Genomic DNA, 21,653 nt, shown 5'->3' with positions numbered 1-21,653 from the left:
AATTACCATTTTTTTTTCGAACATATAGTTTTGTTAGCTTTTCATTGCTATAACAAAAATACCTGAAATAATTTGTTTACAAGGAGAAAAGGTTTGTTTTAGCTAATTGATTTAGTGGTTTCTGTCCATGGTTGCTTGACCCAGTTGCTTTGGGCCTGTGGTAAGGCAGAACATCATGGTGGGGAGCACAGGGCAGAGGAAACCCATTCAGTTCTGGTGGCTAAGAAGCAAAGCCACCTCCAATGGCACCAAAGATTGGGAACCAAGCCTTCAATACATGGGTCTTTGAGGAACACTCTAGACCCAAACCATAGCAATGGTGTAATTAAAAAATCCTTGTTCTGTTTTTTCCTCTATCACATTAATTACAAAGCCATCCTCAGATCTCCTGGAAAACCAAATGTTTTACAATGTCTAATTCTAACACAAGCTTGTTTTCATCAGCTTGACTGCACAGTAGGAGCTGAAAGATAGCAGAGAAGCAAAATGTTGGTCCAAAACAGAACTCCCAAGACTTCATACCTATAATTTGGGAAAACTCTTTAAATAAATCACACCAGGAAACTTATTCCACAGTTTGATTACATTACCTACTTAAAAAAAATCAATAAGAACATGCACAGAAATGGTGGTGGCTATCTACAGAGCGAGGCTTCAGAACAGCCAAATTAAATCAGCCACGGCTTCATTTCAAAAGAATGGATTTAACCAATAAAATCTGAGTCCAACAAGAAGTATTCCATGGAACTGGATGCTCTTTTGCCCCTTGTTTCTTTATGTTATCTTCATGGTGGCTCTAAAATAGACTTGGCATTAGGTTTCACACGATCAACATATTATGAGGTTTATTGAATTGCCTGCTTAGCTCAATCAACAACTCCTGGAGTTAATAAAAGAAACTCTGAACAAACCTGAGCTACTGGCTTTGCAAATTCTTCTTGTGTATGAAGACTGCCAGTCATACACAAGTCCTACTTTACTTTTCCTACTTTCAAAAGCCGGGGACCGTACCTCACCTCCTTCTAAAGCCTTGACATAGGGCCAGGAATGTAGCTCAGAGGTAGAGCACTTGCCTAGCATGGATAAGGCCCTGCATTTCATTACCAGCGTGGCAAATTTAAAATAAAATAAAGCCCTACATGTAACAACATGAACAGTGATGGTAAGAACTGATTAAGAATTAGGAATTTGGTGATCTTGGGTCACATCCTTGCTTTAGAAAGTTTATAGACAAATTGTCATAATTCCTTAGAAGTGTGCTTTGGCAAGACAAAAGGTCAAAAGAAAACAAAAATACACAAAGGTTAGTGACCATACAATGGCATAAGACTTTCATGTATCCCCAAACACTAGAAACCAGTATAGCATTAATTTCTCCCATAGCAGAACTGTTAAAAGTTCTTTGGAACCTGACTTATGGATTTAAATCCTAACTACACCAATTACTAGTCACATGATTTTAAACAAGGGACTCAAACTGTTAATGACTCAGTTTTCTCATCTGCAAGATAGAAATAAATAGTACTTCACTTACAGGGGTCCTTCAAGAACTAAGTGAGTCAAAGAACTTGTTAATGAGTTAAATGAAATAATAAGTTTAAAAGACTTGGAACAGTTCCTGGAATATGGTAAGTGTTTATCTTAGTCAGCTTTCCATCACAGTAACAAAACACCTAAAATAATCCATTTATAAAGATAAAAGGTTTATTTTGACTCACAGTTTTAGAAATTGCAGTCTACGGTCTCTCGACCTTGTTGCTTTAGACATATGGTGGTACACTATATCATGGCAGAAGCATGTGGTGGAAAGGCCTGTTCACCCTGTGGCAGCCATGAAACAAAGAAAAGAAAAGAAGGGCCAGGGCTCTAACAGCCCTTCAAGGCATGTTCCCTAGCTTTCTTCCACTAGGCCCAATCTCCTAAAGGTTCCACCACCTCCCAGTAGTGCTACAGGCTAGAGACCACATGAGCCTATCAGAGACAAATCTAAACTATACCAGCATTATACCATGTTTTACCTTTATTAGAAATAATCCTTTTCTTATTCATCCATTCCATACATATTTGCTGAGGACATTTTATCATCCAGGTGATGTGCCCCAGTGCTGGGGACACAATATGAGCAAGCCATGCTGTCTTCCTCCATGGAGGTTACAGTCTAGGCAGAAGCAACACTCATTAAAAGAAACTTACTTTGATAAGACTGTATCTTCACCTATTCAGCAATTTCCTCAAGAACATTAGAACATTTTCTGAAAGCACCAAGCACTTGAGAGATACTGCATATATGACAGAAAAAGAAATCACAGAGGTTTTTTTGCTGATGGGCAGCTGTGCACACTAGCTGCTAAAGGACAGTGACCAATGTACCAACATGTAGCTTTCAGAAGTCCAACACACAACCTCCAAAAATTACAAATTATCTTCTAGGTTCATCTGTGAAAGTTACACCTGTGCCTGATGGCCAGGGACAGGATGTCTGCCAATCAAATCACCACATACAGAGGCTGGGAGTGGAAAGACCAGGATTGCTTAGAATGGGCTTCTTGGACTATAGTCTGCCCTACTCAGAAAGGCAGCATTTAAGTTGATAACACTTGGAGGACCTGAAATTGTCTTGTATACATTGACATGTATATCATATGTCCATCAAACCACTAAGCACTCAGGAAAATATATAAGAAATCATTCTTGCTTTTCAAGAGTTTCTGGCAGAGGGAATAAAACTTACATGCATATAAGAAACCAAGAACAATGCGTGGCAGTAGGCTTTCATGGGCCAAATTCACACTATGGGTTAAGCTGGGAAAACAAAAAGAAAGGAAAATAACCCATGGGGTCTTTGTTTGTTTGTTTTGGCTTTGGTTTTGGTTTTTTGGAGGAGGTGATGAGCAAAGTGTATATAGTGGAGAAATAAGAGTCAGGGCATTAAGGGTGTGGACAAAAAGATGAGGACATTTAAAGACGTTGAAGAAATCTACATTGCTGCCTAAATGTGGCATACAAACCTTTCCTTTCCAAATCTCATCCTCTTCCTGTCTGCTCACCTGTTAGAGTCTGTAAACAAGTCAAAATAACACCTGGCATTTTGCCAGGGGAATGTTAAAGTTGGTAAACAAGTCTGGATGGTGCCTGGCAAAATGTCAGAGGGAGTGGTTTGAGAAGTAACAAAACGGAGCCATTAGGTGTAGAGATTCCTGATTGGTTGACTGATGTATCTAGTTTATGCTAATTAGATAAGCTGTGTGGAATGTATAAATACTGCTCCTGTCCTGCAATAAAGGGCTCCTACTCCTGCTGTATCAACGTACACAAGTTATTCGTCACCCCCTGGTTATTTTGCCCAGCCAGCCGGGCTGCGGCACTCACCCAAGCTATCTGACCAATGACTTGACACTTCAGAAGCATCCAATCTGCCTAGAACACAGGGATAGTTTTCCTTATTCTACTTTCATTTGCCATAAATAAAGCCTAAATCTTCTAGGTTTTCTTCTACTTCCCACTTGATTATCTGGATGGAGGGGGGGATGATTGTACAAACCTCCATTCACACATTTAAAAACTGTAGTTTTCCTTCTTAATATGAGTCATTGATATATTTTTTTTTTCTTTCCACTGGATTAAATTTTCCTTGTATAGTCAGGAGGGAGGGAGGTGGTAAGGGAGGATGAGGATTTTCTCAGTGCCTTTAGGGAAGGACTTCACTGGGATTAAAATGCATTTTTGAATGAAAGAAACATCTGCTTCTATTGTCTCACCTGGCTTTATCTGTTTGACTATTTCGATTCAAAGCTATCTCTTATTTGTAGAAAAATCATGCCTTACCTATTTGATCTTAATAAAATAAATTTCAGTATTGGCATCCTGTACTATATACTGTATACACTAACTGTATGCTGAGACTTCCAGTGACACTGAGATGCCAAGTTTACTCCTGAGATAAAGTGGTAAAATGATTCTTAAGAAAGCTGAGACTATTTCTAAGATCCAGCATATATGTGTTTGCCAGTACTTTGGCATCCGTTTAAATTAAATATTTGCAAATGGGCAAAAGCAGCATGCTTACATAACTCTTGCAATGTACTTAGAGAGAGCTAATCACTATATAATAAGGCAGGCTGAGAAATATTGTTTGCACAAGAGAGTATGAACCCAAGTGAATTCTGAACCAGCAGTTTGTGTTCACTAAAGTCCCCTGAAATGTAAAGATCTACAAAAACCTTACCAGAGTATTTGAAAACAGGAGGACATCGAGAGCATTATGCCCCGAGAATGCTACAAGAGCAAACATTTGTATAAATATCCTCTGAGAGCTTAAGCATTGATGGAATAAAACAAACGTAACTTATTTGTAGGTACTTTGCTATTTTTGTCATATGATAAATGAAAATATCATATATTTATTATCTTAAAAAAGGTCACCTATCATTATTGTCTACAATAATCTGCTAAAATAGCTTCCTAGGGTGAACAGTGAGTTGCTAATGGAGTTGCTAAATTTACTATACATATTTGCAGGGTTCTTCTTATGGTTGCTGCTTAGTAACTTCTGACATCTACCCTTCTCCCTCTGTTTTAAAGCATCTTGCCTTCCAGACAGCATGGTCTTCTCTGATCTTTGGGTTGCTTTCTCATTCTATGTTGTTCTCTTGAACTCCAGACACAACCACAGAAGTTAATCTAGCTCCTGTTCTCTTCTCAGCCCTGACTCTACACTTCATAACTCCTGCTCAGACATCTCTTCTAAGCCCCAGACCTGCAAGCCAATGCTCATTTGATATCTCTACATAGATGTCACAGAGGACCTCAGCTCAGGATGATCAAATCTGATCTCTGGAACTGTCCTCCCTGGCTGGAGCTCTCTTCTGCTCCCTAGCTCAGAGATGCCACCCCATCTATGCAGTTGAACAAGCCCAAAACTCAGGGGAAGCATCCTCTCTCATATTGTAGTCATTTGTTATAAATCCCATCGGCCTTGCCTCCTCCTTGTGTCACAGATGTGCCCACTTCTCCCCATCCTAACACCACCTACCTGTCTCTTTCATGGTCCACTGAAATCACCTGCTAACTCATCTCTCCTTCAGCAGCCACTCATGCCTGCTCCAGTGCACATATTATAAATGAGCAGACCTGCTCTACCACTCTTCTAACACCCTTCATTGGCTTTGCACTGCCCTTCGAGTAAAGGGGAAGATCTACGAGGACACTCCATGTGGCTACTGCTTTCATCTCTGGCCTCATCTGTCTCCACCACCTACTGCTTCTCATCCTTCATCACACAGTTCCCGGTTCTTCCTCACTCTGGGTCTTTGTGCAGGCCCTTCCCATTCCTTCTCTGCCTCATGAATTTCTATTTGGCCTTCAGACAAAGCTCAGATGTCACTTCCTTAGGAATTATTTCTTGAAGTATCTCCTCAAAATAAGCTGATTTCTATCTCCAAAGCATTCGGTATATTTTCCCCTTTTAGAAATTATATATTTATACATACTCATTTGATTGTTGATTCCAAGTGCAAATAAGACAGGGGCTGCATCTCTTTTGTTCATTATTTTATCCTAGCACCCCGAAGTCCTCACTCTTCATCAGCTATCATCAGCCCTTAAGATCTCCAAGAATAACAGCTCCATCTAGCCATTGAGTCCATGCTCTGCTGGAACAGGAGGTGGTATGAATACCCATGCTGCGCTAAGGACACCGAATGACTTCTGTGTGTTGTACTTCAGAAAGGGGCTGTGGGTTGCACGAAACCACACTTCAGATGCAGGAAGAAAACAACTTTTATGTGAAATAGCACAGGAAAAAAAATCTGCCCTGCTATGTGGAAAGCACAAGTAGGGTTACTTCTTGGTCTCTAAGTGCATTGACTACAACCAGCTGAGAATGTTGATCAACCATTTCTTCTCCATACAGAGCAAAACAGTCCATTCGATATTCATTCTTTCACTTAAACAAACAAAACATTTATCGAATGCTAGTTTTGTGCAAAAGCACTTTGTAAAGTACTTTGAGGAACAGGAGATGGATAATAAGAGCTATTGTTTATGGAGGGTCTACCATGTTCCAGGACTGTAAATTGTAAGTAGCAATTTACATGCAACATTCCAAGTAAATTACCACTTTATGAAGAAGCAAACCCTTAACCACAATACAAAACCAAAGGCAATAAGCAGGCCTCTATAATCCCCATTATTCCAAGTCCTTAACATAGGCCAAGATAAAGGCATTGGGAACTTTATGAGGTCTCAGAGTTTTAATTAAAATCTGCTTTTCCAGGCTTCTTAATTATTCACCAGGACATGAAACTAGTTATAGCCTGCTGTGGTCAAATACACAGTAGCAAAATATGTTGTTACCAAACATCTAGGCTTAGAAAACCCAGAGTTCTTACTCAAACAATTAGTTATTTGGAAGCTATTTTAAGCCATTGCCCACGTAGCTGGCTCATGAAGTAAGAACTTTTCCAAACTGATTAACCTGTAGTGAAAATCATCCAGATGTCATTTATTCAATACACATTCATCAGACTGCCTACAAAGTGCTGGTGTTATGGACACCAAGGTGACAAAGTGAAGGACCTATTTTCAAAGTTAGGTCATTGGGGAGATTCTTGAGATAGAGTATGAGCCATAAAGAGATGCTGAGTGGAAAGTGGGGTACAAAGAAGCCAGCTGTCAGTCCTGCCTGTGAGCTGAAGAGAAGGAGTAGGGTCAGCAATGACCTCATTAAGAATATGGCTCTTAAATTGAGCCTTAAAAGGATGGAACTGGAGACTATCATGCTAAGTGAAATAAACCAATCCCCAAAAACCAAAGGCTGAATTTTCTCTCTGATATGCAGATGCTAATACACAAGGTGGGGCGGGGGAGGTTTAGGGAAGAATAAGAAGTACTTTGGATTAGATAAAGGGGAACGAAGGGAAGGGAGGGAGGATGGGAATAGGAAAGACAGAAGAATGAATAGGACATTACTTTCCTATGTTCATATATGAATACACATGCATGTATTCACTCATGCAGCGGGTGGCAAGTAAAGAAGGAACATGGACAAAGACACAAAGACATAAGCCAATATGGAAGTTTGGGCAAATAGCAAGACCAGGCCTATGGTTAGCCCAAGGTTAGGCAACAGGGAGCCATAAAACAATTTTAAAAAATAAATTGGATTTCAAAACCTGTGCATGAAATGTTCATAACAGCACTGTAGAAAGCAAACAAAGTATAGAAACAACCCAAATGCCCATTTGCTGATGAATCGATAAATTAAATGTGGTCTATCCAAACACTGGAAGAGTATTCAACTATAGAAAGGAATAAACTCTTGACACCTGCCACCAAATGGATGACACACAAAAACATTATGCTAAGTGGAAAAAGTCAGACACAAAAGATCATGTGTTGTGCATGTACATTTACTCAAAAAATCCAGAATAGGCAAGTCTATTGATTGAGAAAGCAGAATAGTGGTCGATGGTGGGGTGAGAGGAGAGGGTAGGAAATGACTGCTTTAGGTTAAAGAGTTTCTTTTAGGGTGATGAACATATTCTAGAACAAGATAGTGTTGATAGTGTTGTAAGTGTTGATAGTGTTGCATTATACAACTTATTGTATTATGACCACAATAAATGACACTGAATCTTACATTTTCATTAATTTATTTTTTTAGCTGTACTAAGGCTTGAACCCAAGGGACTCTGCCACTGAGCTATATCCTCAGTCCTTTATTTTATTTTGAGATGGGGTCTTACTAAGTTTTAGAGGCTGGCCTTGAATTTTGCAATCATCCTGCATTGGCCTCCCCTGTAGCTGGGATTATAGGCAAGGGCCACCATACCTGGCGAATCTCACACTTTAAAATAGTGAATTTTATATTATGTGTATTTTACCACAATTAAGAGAAAATTCAATTTTAAAAATTGGTTTTAAATTATAAAAACAAATAACAAGGAAACAAAAAATAGTAATACAAAAAAAGTTTAAATTATTCTCCACACCACCCACTCTCTACTCCTACTCTGCAAAAGTTAGAATTATTTAGGGTTTATTTTTATACCTCCTACTATAAATGTAGTTTGTATATAAGAATGTGGGAGGGTGAGAAATGTATGGTTATTTGATAGGCTTTTTCTTTCCATTTAAGTTGTTGGGGAACCTTGAAATTTTAAATTTCTTGTATCATTATAGGTAACCTTAGAATTCACTTTAAATTACAATTACCTTGTAATTGCTTTAGCCTTCATAGATTTCTTTTTTTAATTCATGAAAGAATAGCTTGTCAATAAACTGAGGCTTGGAACACTTGGGTTTTAAGTTGCAGTTTGCTGAGGAAGGTGCACTTCTGTCCAAATAATTTTTTAAAACCCAATGATAAGGCTGAGAAGAGAAAGAGCACTGTGACCATAGCAACAGATCCTATGGTGATGCCAACCTGAGCAGACCATGACAGGTAGAGAAGACATGAGCTATATTTGTGGTGAAATGGTCTCAGGTAATAATGTGCCTGTAGCTAATTCAAGGGAAGAAAACAGTGTTTCACAGAGACACCAACTTCAACAGTCAGAAAGGCTTTGAAAAACAGATATCAATTTAAAGTTAAACTTAATGTAATTTATCCATTTGAGTTAATAAGTTAGTGTGATTAAAGTTAACTAAACAATACTTTCTTTTTTTCTTAATATATATTTTTTTAAGTTGTTGATGGACCTTTATTTTATGTATTTGTTGTATGTGGTGCTGAGGATCGAACCCAGTGCCTCACATATACTAGGCAAGCGCACTACCACTGAACCACAACCCCAGCCCAAACAATACTTTCACTAAGGAAAAGGATAATAGGTTTTTGTTGTTGTTCTTTTTTGAAGGTAGGATCTAAGATCAAAGCCACGCATGAAACAAAATCTTTTGAGAGATGCTTAATCAATTTTAGAATCTGTATCAGAAGAAATGTATCTATCTTTATTTCTTAGTTAATTATTTTTATTGGTGCATTACAATTAAATGTCATAGTGGGGTTCATTGTGACATATTCATTCAAGCACATAAAATAATTTGGTCAATTTCATTTGAGTCTATCTTTAGTCTTGGGAATTAAATTCCTATTAACAATTTAAGTAAGGAAAGCTGTCTTGGTTTAGATGTGAAATGTCTCCCCAAAGCCCCTGTTAATGCAGGAATATTCAGAGGTGCAATGATTGGATTGTGAGAGCTGTAACTGGGTGTGAACTATAGGCAGGTAGGGAGTGACTGGAAGAGATGGTAACTGGGGGCCTGCCCAAGAAGGGTTATTCTTCTCTGTGGCCCCTTCACATTTCTCCCTGACAACTTTCCCCTACTGCAATGGAGTTGGTCACTTATGGACTGAGACCTCTGAAGCTGTGAGTCCTAAATAAAACTTTTTTTCTCTGTGTTGTTTTTGTTGGGCATTTTGGTGACAGTAATGCAAAAACTGACTAAAACAATAGCTATTTGTAAATTTGCTGTTTGACTGGCAAATCAAACAGCTACCTAATGACTTCAAGAGACAGAAAAGTCATCCAACTGATCATTAGATGTTTGTTGCACAGTCGGGCACACTGGTGCATGCCTATGATTCCAGTAACTCAGGAAGCTGGATCCTCGAATTTGAGGATAGCAAGCTCCAGACCAGCCTCAGCAATTTAGCAAGCCCCTCAGCAATTTAAGGAGAACATGTCTCAAATAACAAATAAAAAGGGCTAGGGATGTAGCTCACTCGGAGTCTCAGTTTCCTTGTCTATGAAACAAGTAAAGCTATTTCATCTCAATAAGTAGCCACAAGAGCTTCTGAGATTATGACTGCACAGCATTCAGCATAGGCCCAGCACCTAACAAGAGTTCAGTAAAAGTTCAATATTATACTGTTCTCAATATCATCACCAAAATGCCTTGTATCTGTGAGTTTATAATCAAGTGTCATAAACAAGAAGCCAAGAACAATATACAAGGATAAACTGCACACAATATTCCCTTTTAATAAAAGGTGGGGACAGCTCTCATAGCAATCAAAGGGAGGTCAGTAGAGGAAAGAGATCAAGGGATGGGAGGTGGTGAGGGAGGGGGAAGTGCTGGGGAGTGATACTAGCCAAACCATATTGTTATATGGTGTGCATGCACAAATATATAACCACAAATACCATCATTATGTACAATATAATGCACCAATAAAAAATGTTGGAAAAATTTATTCCTCTTAAATTATGTTGAAGTATTTTAATGTACAACTACAAAACATAAGAAATGTGCTACCAATATTTTAATTGATCAAACTTTTTAAATATATATTTTAGTTGTAGATGGACCTTTATTTTATTTATTTATTTTTATAGTTGCTGAGGATTGAACACAGTGCCTCACATGTAAGCACTCTAGCACTGAGCCACAACTGCAGCCTCCATAATTGATCAAACTTTTTAAGTCATATTTTAAATGTACTGTGGAACTCTTTTAAAATTTACCATTATAGTTAAGAGACCAACTAAGGATTCATCTTGGACTTTTTTTTTTTTTGTTAAGTATCTTAGACACACCAGGAAAGAATGGAACATTGAGCCAGGCGCAGTGGCGCATGCCTATAATCCCAGCAGTTTGGGAGGCTGACACAGGAGGATCGTGAGTCCAAAGCCAGCCTCAGCAACACTAAGCAACTCAGTGAGACCCTGTCTCTAATAAAAATTGGACTAAGGATGTGGCTAAGTGATTGAGTGCCCCTGAGTTCAATCCCTGGTACCAATACATAAATAAATAAAGGTATGAAAAATAAATAGAACATTGATCTTCTCCCTAAAAGGAGCCAAACATAAAGACCAGTGTGACCACAGAAGTTCATGTAAGTTGTTTTAGAACAAGCTAAGCACAGGGTGTGGAGTGCCCCTTAGCTGACCCTGGGGAAGGCCCTTTCCAGTCTGGACAGGACAGAGTTGTACTGGCCAACAGATGGTTTGGGTCATCACCCAAGTGCAGCATCAGACTGCCACAAAGAACAAGGGTAGCAGTGACCATGGACTTGGAGGTAAGGGGTTGCCCGTATTTAAGAACCTAACATCTGGAAGAGCCCTGAAATAAAACTCCATGTCAATGGCTGCTTCATCTTGTTCACAGCTGCAGCCTCAGAATAAGAACAGCAGCTGGGACCTAGTAAAGACTTGATCAGTATCTGTGAATGAATGAAGGCTTAGATTATAAACTCTCCAGGAATCCTCCTTGCACAGTGGAAGGAAAAAAAGGAAAGGTCCCAAAACAAGTATCACTGAGCATTCCAATAATCGTAGTGAGTGGAGCTCAGATTTGTTCTCCTTGGAAGAGAGTAACATTATTAGCACCTGATTGGAGAGATGGATACATTTCTAGTGTATTGATCACTTAAAGCCAAACAGGGATGTTGTATAGGTGAGACAGTTCTACCTGAGACTCAAGATTGGCTAGTCTAGAAAATTTTGTCTCTTATCCTTTCAAGATTTAATGAAAGTTATTTATCCCCTCCATGAAAAACAAATCCATATGCAGACACTGGAACATTTATGGGGACAGAGTTAGAGATGGGTGTAGGAAAGGAGTAAAGAGTAATAGATAAATGGTTAAAAAGAAAAAAACAGGATAAGAAGAATCTGAGGCCCCTTTTGAATCTTTCAATTCATCTATTAAAACACTTCTGACCAATTTTTCTGTGAAGTATATGTGTATCCTTCCTCAGCCAGTTTTATAAATTCAGATTCATGCACATTGATTAGATTATATTACAGTAACCATTTTTGCATTGTTTGGGGGATATCTGGGGTTGCTAGAAGGCTGTGGACTTGGAGAGACATCCAGACTTGCTTAAGTTTGATGAGTGCTAGGAATCAAGACATAAAAACAGCTTCACTGACAAGAGAAAGGGGGAAAAAAAACAGCACTGAAGGAAAAGACCGAGAAAGGGAGGACAGTTTCAACTGGGAAGAAACCAGGGGGTGAATAATAGGACAGAGAAATAGATCTTGGACACAGCCACAGAATGAAGAATGGATTTTCTGTCTGAAACTCAGAAGCACAAAACAAAGGAGACAAGACTGAGAAAGAAAGTTAAATGCTTTACTTGGATGAAATGGAACCGGGGTCTTTAAATCAGATCCAGAGAGATAATAATGGCTAAAGAGGAAACAGATCTGGATCTAAATCCCAACTCCATTCCTTCTTTGGGAAAGCCATTTTATTTCTCTGAGCCTTGTGTTCCTTGTCATTGTAGTCACTGATAGAGTTAATTCTCATGTACAACCATTTACCCTGAGCGCTTGGCTTTAAATGGTAAATCCATATTTCACTGCAGCTGGCACATGCTGCTTGTAAGTGAGGCCCTGGCCATACATCCCAGGTAGTCAGTATTAGAATAAATGTTTAAAAGCACACTAGCAATATTTATAGGTAGTAGAATGCAAGAAAGTAATCTCCAAAGACACTAAAACCTTCAAAAGTAACATCATTTTCAAACCAGAATGAATTTAATTAAAAGAACAACTGTAGGGCTGGGACTGGGGCAGGGGCTGGTGCTCAACGGTAGCGCACTCGCCTGGCATGTGTGAGGCACCGGGTTCAATTCTCAGTACCACATATAAATCAATAAAATAAAAGTCTATTAAAAACTAAAAAAAAATAAAATAAAAAAGAACAACTGTGAACATCTATATTTTGTGCAATAAAAATCATTCTTGAAAGGAGATTAAGTTACATGCAATATTGTATTTTCTAAGGTACACACAAATACATTTCGGAACTATTACTAGCAAAGATTAAGACAAATTGTGCAACAGTTGCTGTAATTTTTTCAGTGTTCATTCATTTAATAAATATTTGCTGAGCACCTATGCTATTTGCAAGATCTTATGTCTGTTAGGGAATATTAGATATTCTCTGCATTTTTTCAAGTCATGTGAATAGGAACTTCTATAATTAATTTGAGTAAAAATAGACACAAATAAGGCCTGGTCAATGAATGTGAGCAAGTACTCCGTAAGAAAGACAATGAGAGAGACGTCAAAAGTAGGGAAAGATCACTGTAGAATACAGAAATAATAAAAAGATTTTGGAGATTATACTTAAATTGATTCCTAATGGCTTGAGCACAAGTAAAATTATAGACAAGTAGCTCAGAGGCAGTAAACCTTCTCTCTTGATCCATTCTCTGTTGCTAATAATGCAGTACCACAGACTAGGTAAATTATAAAGAGGCTTACTTTGGATTATGGCTCTGGCCCAAGGCCAAGGGTCACATCTGATGATGGCCTTCTTATTGGCACAGTCCTGAGACAGCACATGGCCCTGCATAGTGAGACAGGGTGTGTGTGTGTGTGTGTGTGTGTGTGTGTGTGTGTTCTGCTCTCTCTCCCTCTTCTTCTAAAACCACCAGTATTTAATCATGGGGCTCCATCTAGATGACCATATCTAATCCTAATCCCCTTCCAAAGGCTTCATCTCTAAATGCGATGATCAGATTAAATGTCTACCCTCTTAATACCTCACAGTCAGGATTCACCTTCAACACACCATCCGTTGGGTGTGGAGACTCTGATACATTAGGAATTTCTCCAAATAAGCAGTAGAGTTGAAATTGGAAATTCACAGAGTCTGGGTCCAGAAGCCATGTTCTTAACCACTAGAAAAATATTAATTTGAAATACATGCAAAATTGTATGGGATCCAAACACGGTGGCACATGGCTGTAATCCCAGGACCTTGGGAGGCTGAGGCAGGAGGATCACAAGTTCAAGGCCAGCCACAGTAACTTAGCAAGACCCTAAGCAACTTAGCAAGACCCTGTTTCAAAATTAAAAGTAAAAATGGACTGGGAATTGGCTCAGTGGTTAAGAGCTCATGAGTTCAATCTTTGTACAAAAAGAAATATTTATGAGAGGACAGAGGAAGGGGAAATTTATTCCAATCAGGGAATGATGGCTAGAGAAGGTTTGGAGGAAAGGGACAGTGGAGCTGTGCCTTAACATTTGATAAACAATGGAAAATGGGTTGTAAAAGGAGTTCTATGCTAAGCTGAGAGATTGATACCAACAACATGGAAACATAAAAGAGCATGATGTGCTGGGAAACTGAAACTTTTTCACAGATCATCTCTTGGTTCATGGGTACATTGTGGTGTGAGCAGCCATAGTAAATTTATTCCCATTTGCCAGGTAGGGAGATGAAGTAGGTGGAAGGATTGAAAAAACAGATTAGGTCCAAATAATGTCAGGTCTAGAAACTTCCAAGGACATTTGGACCTTGGGGCACTAGTGAACGAGCCACAGATGACTACAGAAGAGGAGACATATGATACTACTCATGAAAATAACTGTCAGTAATGTGGAGGAAACATTGAAATAGGGATGAGATACAGGGGGTTTCTGTAATATTTTATCTAGGAGACAACAAAGGGTTGAGCTGGGGCGGGGAATGACTATGCACAGATGTCCCAAAGGAAAATTGACTGGACTTGACTAATATGGGTGCCTAAAAAGACACTGATATTTTGGGCCGACAAGGAGAAGATAAAAAGAGGGAAAGCAGAAGGCAACTAGCAGTTCTTTGAAAAATATGATTCTTTGAAAAGCAGTGTAATAACATATGTATGTCAGGCTGCAATGAACAGAGTACCCAGCTAACAGCAGTTTAGACAATAAAGACACTTCATGATCTCAGCAGTTCAGAGATGTCAGAGATTAGGTTGGTGTCTCTGGGATCTTCTTAACCTTTTCCTCATGGTCCCAAATAGTGGCAGCAGCAACCCCAGATATCCTGTCTTTAAGTGAGAACATCCAAAGAAAGGAAGAGGGGCTCTCTTCCCACATCCCAGAAGCTTCTTAACAGATTTTCTGTATGCCAGAATGTCAATCACCAACCACGCTTAGTTACCAAGGAAGGCTGCTCCACCATCTTGCTTAGCCAGGAGTTCTGTCAGTCTGAATCACAAATCCTAGTGGTTCTGTGTCATCCTTTCCTCCTGCTTGGAAAGGCAAAGATCCACCTTCCTGCCAAGCTCAGGAACTCAGAATATCCTGGTCCTGGAGAGGGAGGTGGGCTAAGCTGTCTCTTCTGAGAGTGCTGAAAACAAGTATGGTAAGTGATAAGTGGGAGTACATTACCATGGCTGGCTCACACTCGGAGGTAGCCTGTGCCAAGTAGATCACAGGCCGATCAACTTCAGGATGTGGTAAGAAAGAAAAGGTTATAGCTATTGAGTGGGTAGCCAGCTGTGTCTGCTATGAACATTCTGAACAAAGAAATCAGCTTTCTAGAAAATCAGACTTCTCAGAGTTATCCTGTGATACTTGGGCATGAAAAGCATCTTTTTATGGAAGCAAATTTCCTAACAACATTAGAATTGAAAACCATCAGCCTTTGCCAGAGCCTTTTAATTCTGTCCTGCATGTTCAGATCCTGTCTTTTCTTTAAGGTTCAGTTCAATGACTGCTTCCTTCAAGAAGCCTTTCCTATCACTGGTCAATTTGTGCCACCACACAGTGATATACACCTGGTTTATATTATTTACATACATTGAAATACATTTCTCTTGATGCTCTTGCCTTCTAACCATACATTCACAAGTTATCAAATCCAGCTGACTTGATCTAAAGAGCCACCAAGCCTCTTTCCATCTCCATTGCTGACAATAATTGCTGATGATTACTAAACATGTATTACATGATTGGCATTATTCTATATATTTTACACTTACAAAAACATTAATCCTTTCAACAACCCCATGATGTATATTAAATAATTTGTGTGTGTGTGTGTGTGTGTGTGTATGGAAACTTGGGAGTAGAAATGCTAAGCAACAAATCTGCAGCAGTAGTAAGTGATAAAGGTATTCTTAGGGTTTCATGAATTGGCAGGCCACACTGCCTCCCTCATCTAAACTCCCTCATCTAAACTACATCCCATTTCACCTGAACTCCTTACTGCAACATGCTCCAATGTGACCTCCTTGCCTGCACTCAACTCCCTTCCAATTCATTCTTTATCCTGAAGTTAAAGTGAACTGTACAAACTGCAAACTATAATCACAGTTCAATCCCTCCCCCACTCCACGTACCTTCCAAGATATCACCCAGTCAGTCTGTCCTGCCTTACCTTACGTTATCCTTTTCTTGAACTTTTAGACTCTAACCACTTTGACCTTTCTTTCCTGCCTACCCAGGACCTTTGCATAATCTATTGCCTCTGCCTAGAAGGTTCTTCTCTACTTTGAATCCTATCTGACTTACCTAGTTAACTTCTACTTATTCTTCAGAACACAATTTAAATGTCATTTGATACTGGAGAAAGCCTTCCCTCCACCCCCCAGACTAGGTCAAGTTCAGATAGGTCATGGCAGATTTTGTTAATGTACCACTAGATTACCAACACCACCAAGACACTTTGTTCATCAATTTATCTCCAGTAAGGAGCCCCCTGTTTGGCTCAGGAATCAGCCCATTTTTGTTATACCAACAAATCTTGGCTCTTTTAATAAAGGGCAAGTTCTTTAAAGACACACATCGTGCCTTGGGGAAGCAGCCTGCTATCATAAAAAGAACATGGCCCTTGGGCTATATTTCAAAAGTTGACTATTCCACCCCAATCTCTATATGCGTGAATTCTCAAATCTCAACTCTCTAATAGGAAATAATCACACTGTGCTGACTAAGAAGTATGGAAAATAATGTGCAGTAAATACTTCTGTTATGGTTTGGATATGAGATGTCCCTCAAAAGCTCCTGTGTTAATGCAGAAATATTCAAAAGTGAAATGATTGAATTATGAGAGTTGTGACCTAATCAGTCCATCCTACTTTAAATGGACTGAGTGGGAACTATAGGCAAGTGGGACATGGCTAGGTGGGTCACTGGGGAAGTGCCCTAAAAGGGTTCATCCTCCCTGTGGCCCCTTCCCCCACCCCTGCTTCCTGGATGCCACACAGGGATCATTGCTTCTCCACCATGCCCTTGCACCATAATGTTCTACCTCACTTTGGGACCAAAGCAATGGACTTGGCCCACCACGTACTAAACCTCTGAAACCCTGAGCCAAAACAAACTTTTCCTCCTCTCAGTTACTCTTGTCAGGTAATTTGGTTGCATCGGTGAAAAGCTGACTAACAGCTCCTCAGATCTTTCTTCCCAGGTGCATCTTTGCATTCCAGTAGATGAATGACATGATCAAGAGGATGCATAGCTGTTGCCACGCTGTCCCATACTGTCCCTCCCAGGCCCTGGTTTCCTTCTCTGCTGCTTGGCCTGCACGGTTGCCACCAAGTGGAAACATGAAAAAATGCTGCAGTGAGCAAGAGCTTAAGAATTTGCTAGGAGCAAAGAAAAGAAAGAGGATGGAATGAACATGGTATCTGTCAAGTATCCACTAAGTGCCAGGTATTTTTATTCATCACTCATTTAATATTTAGCAAAAGGAAATCAAATTCTACAAATGATAAAATTGGCTCAAAAAAGGTTAGGTGTTTCACCCATGGTCTTAGAGCAGGAAAACTAGTGTCGACTTTCAACCAAAACTCAGGTCTCTGTTTCTCCTTAGGATTTACTACAGCTACCCCAAGGCATTGCCTCCAAAATGATTTTCTTCCTCACTCTTGCTTCTGCCTAAGTGTGCATTAAAAGTCCCAGGGCCTCTTAATGTATCTTAAAAGTCAACCTGACCCTGTTGTATATGAAAGAATTAGGTAACTCAGTAATATTTGAGCACACTGTGTCTCAAGATTAATTAAACATTTTCAAATTAATTAAACTTTTTAGAGTCTTATTTTAAAAAGCTACATGATGTTCAAGTAAAAAAATTAACTCTGAATTCAAAATGCCCAAAACCAAAATGTTGGCTAAAGAATAGTTTTAATTAAGTTAATTGAATATAAGCTTTAATTATTGAGTTAAACATAGTCAGTACCATTCTTTGAGCCTACATGAAGTTATATGGAGTGAGGGACGAGGCATATAAGAGAGAAGGAGGACGTAGGAAGTTGTGTCCCTTCTCTTTGAGATGTTATCTCAGACCTGGCTTTGAAACAAAACTGAGCTCCCCACATCTCACTAAAGTGGTCCCACCACACAACCAAAATACTACAGTTACTCAGAATGTCATCCACCCACTCCCTGTGTCCAAATCCTTCAGGATTCTCATTAAAATTCCACTTCCTATGTCCCACTCCAGGCCTGTGAAATTCAGTTCTCTGCCACTGGTGCTCAGGTATCAGCATTTTCACAAGCAACTCTGATGCTCATGATTCATCTGAAGATTCATCCCAAGAACAGCATTAGGAAACCCAATAAAACTTAAAGATCATGATTATTTCACATATTTGTTGTTTCAAGGGGACACTATTTTCTTTTTTCAACTGTGAAATGTTTTAAATAAGAAATGGACAATTATCTCGGCAATCCCAAAGGTGAGGCATTTCCTATTTCAACATGAGGGAAATCAAGATTTGAAATATATATAGCATGCCCTGTATTAAACACAGGAATAAACTGCCTTGCACCGAAGATAGAAAGAACAGTTACCAATTCACTGATTAGGGAGTTTCATTGGGAAAGCTAAACCCCTTGAATTAACTCGCCTTTGTAGTCAATTCCTAGTTAGTTATATCTTGTGAGGGAATGGCCTGTTTTCTAAATTTACAATCCCAAATATGCTTCTTAGTTAGGAATAGACTCCCTGACTCAACCACTAATTGCGTGTTCAGGACACTCTTTAATTCTTTTTCTGTATAACCCCTAGGAAAGGTAATTTTTAAGGTAATTTACTTCCTTTTTTACTCCTCTCCAGTGTTAAAGTCAGTCCCCCAACCCACTCTCTTGTCTGCTATTCTACCAGTTAGAATTCTGGATATGGGAAATTCATTTTTAAAAGGGAATCTAAGAGTTGAACAGCTCCTTGTGATTAGACCAACACCTCCATTCTTTCATAGTTCAGTAGTCTCTATACCTGGGCTTCCCAGGACTTGCCCCAACATGAGTTTCCTGTAACTTGAGGGTCATGTCCCCATGCAAGGAAGCACCAATCTCAGGGTTCACTGCAATCTCTGCATTTAAGTGAACTCTAAGAGTTGTATCACCTCAGAAGCCCAACAGCTTCTGCGTTATGCACAGATAATTTTTAAAGCACTATAATAAAATAGGGTTTAGCCCTCTCCCCAAATGTAAGAAGAGTCACTGATTTAGTAACATCTTTAGTCTTGGCTTGAATCTGACAAATCACAAATATGTGTACTTTTGCTAACCAAACTAGTAGTTGGAAAATAGCTCAAAAATATATCACCCCTGGATTTATTTTCTTTTTTCTCCCTCAAATGGAATGACTTTACTTAAACTGACTAGTCCATTACTAATGCAGTCATCATCTGTGTGTACAGAACGGAAAATATCAGACGTTAAGTTACCAATGTCATTTGTAGAAATTCTGATTTTCGGAAAAAGAAGTGTAGAAGGTACACTCATAGAAGACATTTTGAACCTTAAAATGGAACTGCTTGCTTTAATACAAATGGCTGTGTGTGTGTGTGTGTGTGTGTGTGTATGGAGGGGCGGATACAGGGAGATGGATAATCTCTCTTCGACTATCCTTTCTAGTATTACAAGTTGTCTAACCTGTATCATTAGTACATTCTCTGCGTTGAGCCAAGGATTCGGTGAATGAAATCAGTTCTTTTGCTTATTCTATGTACTCAACGGGCAAATCAACAGCGATCAAATGACCCCTCCTCTGTTAATTCTTTCACAATAAATTCAAACCAAATTCATGATGCGCCTACCCTGTGCCCGGTACTGTGCCAGGCTCCAGAGATATAAAGATGAATGAAGCAATGTTATGGTTTATTGCTGATCTCTTAAGATTTGTGGGTCGGGGGATGGCTCTCCTCTCTTTCTAGTGCAACCTGGACGGCTGTCGAACCAGAAGTGGTGGGATTACCCCACTGCTCCTGGCTTCCGGAAACTCGATACTCCCTAGCCAACCGGTGAACCGAGTGTCTGGGTTCGCTTTGCGTTTCCGAGAGCCAAACGCTCAAGTTCAACTCCGGAGCCAAGCGGAGCGAACCCCGGACTCCGTCCGCAGCGCATCGCGCCAGCTTCCCTCCACCTGTCAGCCGGCGCGTCCGGGTGGCCAGACCCCGTGCCCACTCACTTTGCCGCTGTCGCTCACACCGAGGAGGTGATCCCGAAGCACTTCCATGGGGCAGGTCCAGGTGGAGTGGACGAAAGTCCCTCGGAAGATGTGCGCCAGGGGAGGCATCCGGGCGGCACACATGTCAGCGGCGGGACACAGCGCGGGGACCGCGGGCTAAGGAGGGCACACCGGCAGAGGCACAGCTGGGGCTCCCTGCGGCTGCCTGCAGCTGCGGAGCGGGCACCTGCTCCGGCCTCCTCCTGCCCCCGCTTCCCCGGGCGATCGCCTGCCCCCTGCAGGCCGCGCCCAGGGGCTGGCTCCCTGCCTTCTCAATGCCAATAGGATTTTTCTCCCGCGAGTTGGCTCCGCACTCCCGTGGGGTGTGGTTTTCTCCCCACCCCTGCGTTAGTTTTGGATGTGTTAACTCTTTGAGTTATCAGAATCAACCTTCTCTACCTTTCTTTAATTGGCATGCCTACACTTCTGTCTGCCAGTCTTCTCTGCCCCTTACACCCTTAGGGCTATTTATTTCTCAAGTTCCGGACAGGTGAAAGGTCGGTTGGGGACGTCTACCTCCTGACCAGTTTCATTTTCAATTTCTACGGGACTCAGAATATGTATTTGTCCTCCCTTGAGTTTATGGAAGCACATCTTAGAGAATCTCACACGGGGCTCCACCACAGGAGTCCATGTGGATCTCAAAGTTACTCTCTTTGCCTTAAGGTCAATGTTTTGGTCCTTGTGATTGTCCACAAACAATCCCAACATCACATCACGTCTGAATAAATGTCTGTCTTTTATTTACTTTCATTTGTACCAGGGCAGAAAATTAAGTTCTCCCGTCAAATAGGGAATGGTAGCGGCCTATTGTGCTGGAATAGCAATCAAGGGACTGCCACAAAACAAGTAGGCCTCTTTGTAAAAATGGCTCTTGGATCAGGATATTGGGAAGCCTCTAGGTCAGCCCTTCGTTCAGTTCTTTAGAAAGGACTACCTGGTTTCCCTCAAGGCCTTAGAACACCCTGTTCCCTTCCTCTGCTCCTAATGCTTCCAGTGAATCTTGACGTAGCCACTCTTCTCTCACTGGTTTGCCTCGGGTTTCTTTGGAGTAACCTTCCCTGACCAACCAGTAGCCCACCCCACCCCCTGCAGTTTCTATTCCATTAGTCCATGTTTTCTTTTTTCCTGCCACAGCATCAATCATATCCATTCTCATTTATTTCATGTTTTTTCATTTATTCTTGTCCCACCCACACACTAGCAATAGAAGGACTGGAAGAGCAGCAGAAGTGTCTTGTGCCTGGAACAATGCCTGCTGTTCTGTACTTGTTTGTTGAATAAATGGATGAATGGGTTTTCCTAGAGCAGCAGAGTAATCTGGATGGACATCTGTTTTGACTTCTACATAAAGGGTGAGGTCTTCCTTGCAGTACCTGCACAGGCTTTCTCTAAATTGCTGCTTTTATAACGCAGGACTGGTCTCTATAAATGATTCATTCCCTTTTAGGTTGCTTCTCCTTATT

The 21,653-nt window shown here is 40.3% G+C and overlaps 1 protein-coding gene across 5 annotated transcripts in view; it reads right to left on the bottom strand.

Annotated features, from left to right (window-relative positions):
* Gda (guanine deaminase) overlaps positions 1 to 20,464 on the bottom strand; it is a 92,889-nt gene extending 72,425 nt beyond the window's left edge. For 3 of the 5 annotated variants that reach the window (XR_007349042.1, XM_015492928.2, XM_048806910.1), the window contains exon 1: positions 20,149 to 20,457. Coding sequence is in view for 3 of the 5 variants with exons in the window: in XM_015492928.2 (XP_015348414.1) it covers positions 20,149 to 20,271 (123 nt within the window). In the remaining 2 variants the exon portion in view is untranslated. Of the gene's footprint in view, positions 1 to 20,148 lie in introns of all 5 variants that reach the window. The other 2 variants (XM_048806912.1, XM_048806911.1) reach the window with 2 other exon arrangements.
* Positions 20,465 to 21,653: the final 1,189 nt, after the last annotated feature.

Source organism: Marmota marmota, unplaced genomic scaffold (genome assembly GCF_001458135.2).
Source record: "Marmota marmota marmota unplaced genomic scaffold, marMar, whole genome shotgun sequence".
NCBI lineage: Eukaryota > Metazoa > Chordata > Mammalia > Rodentia > Sciuridae > Marmota > Marmota marmota.
The sequence above is the reverse complement of the archived record's forward strand: the minus strand, read 5'-3'. Positions and strand labels throughout refer to the sequence as shown.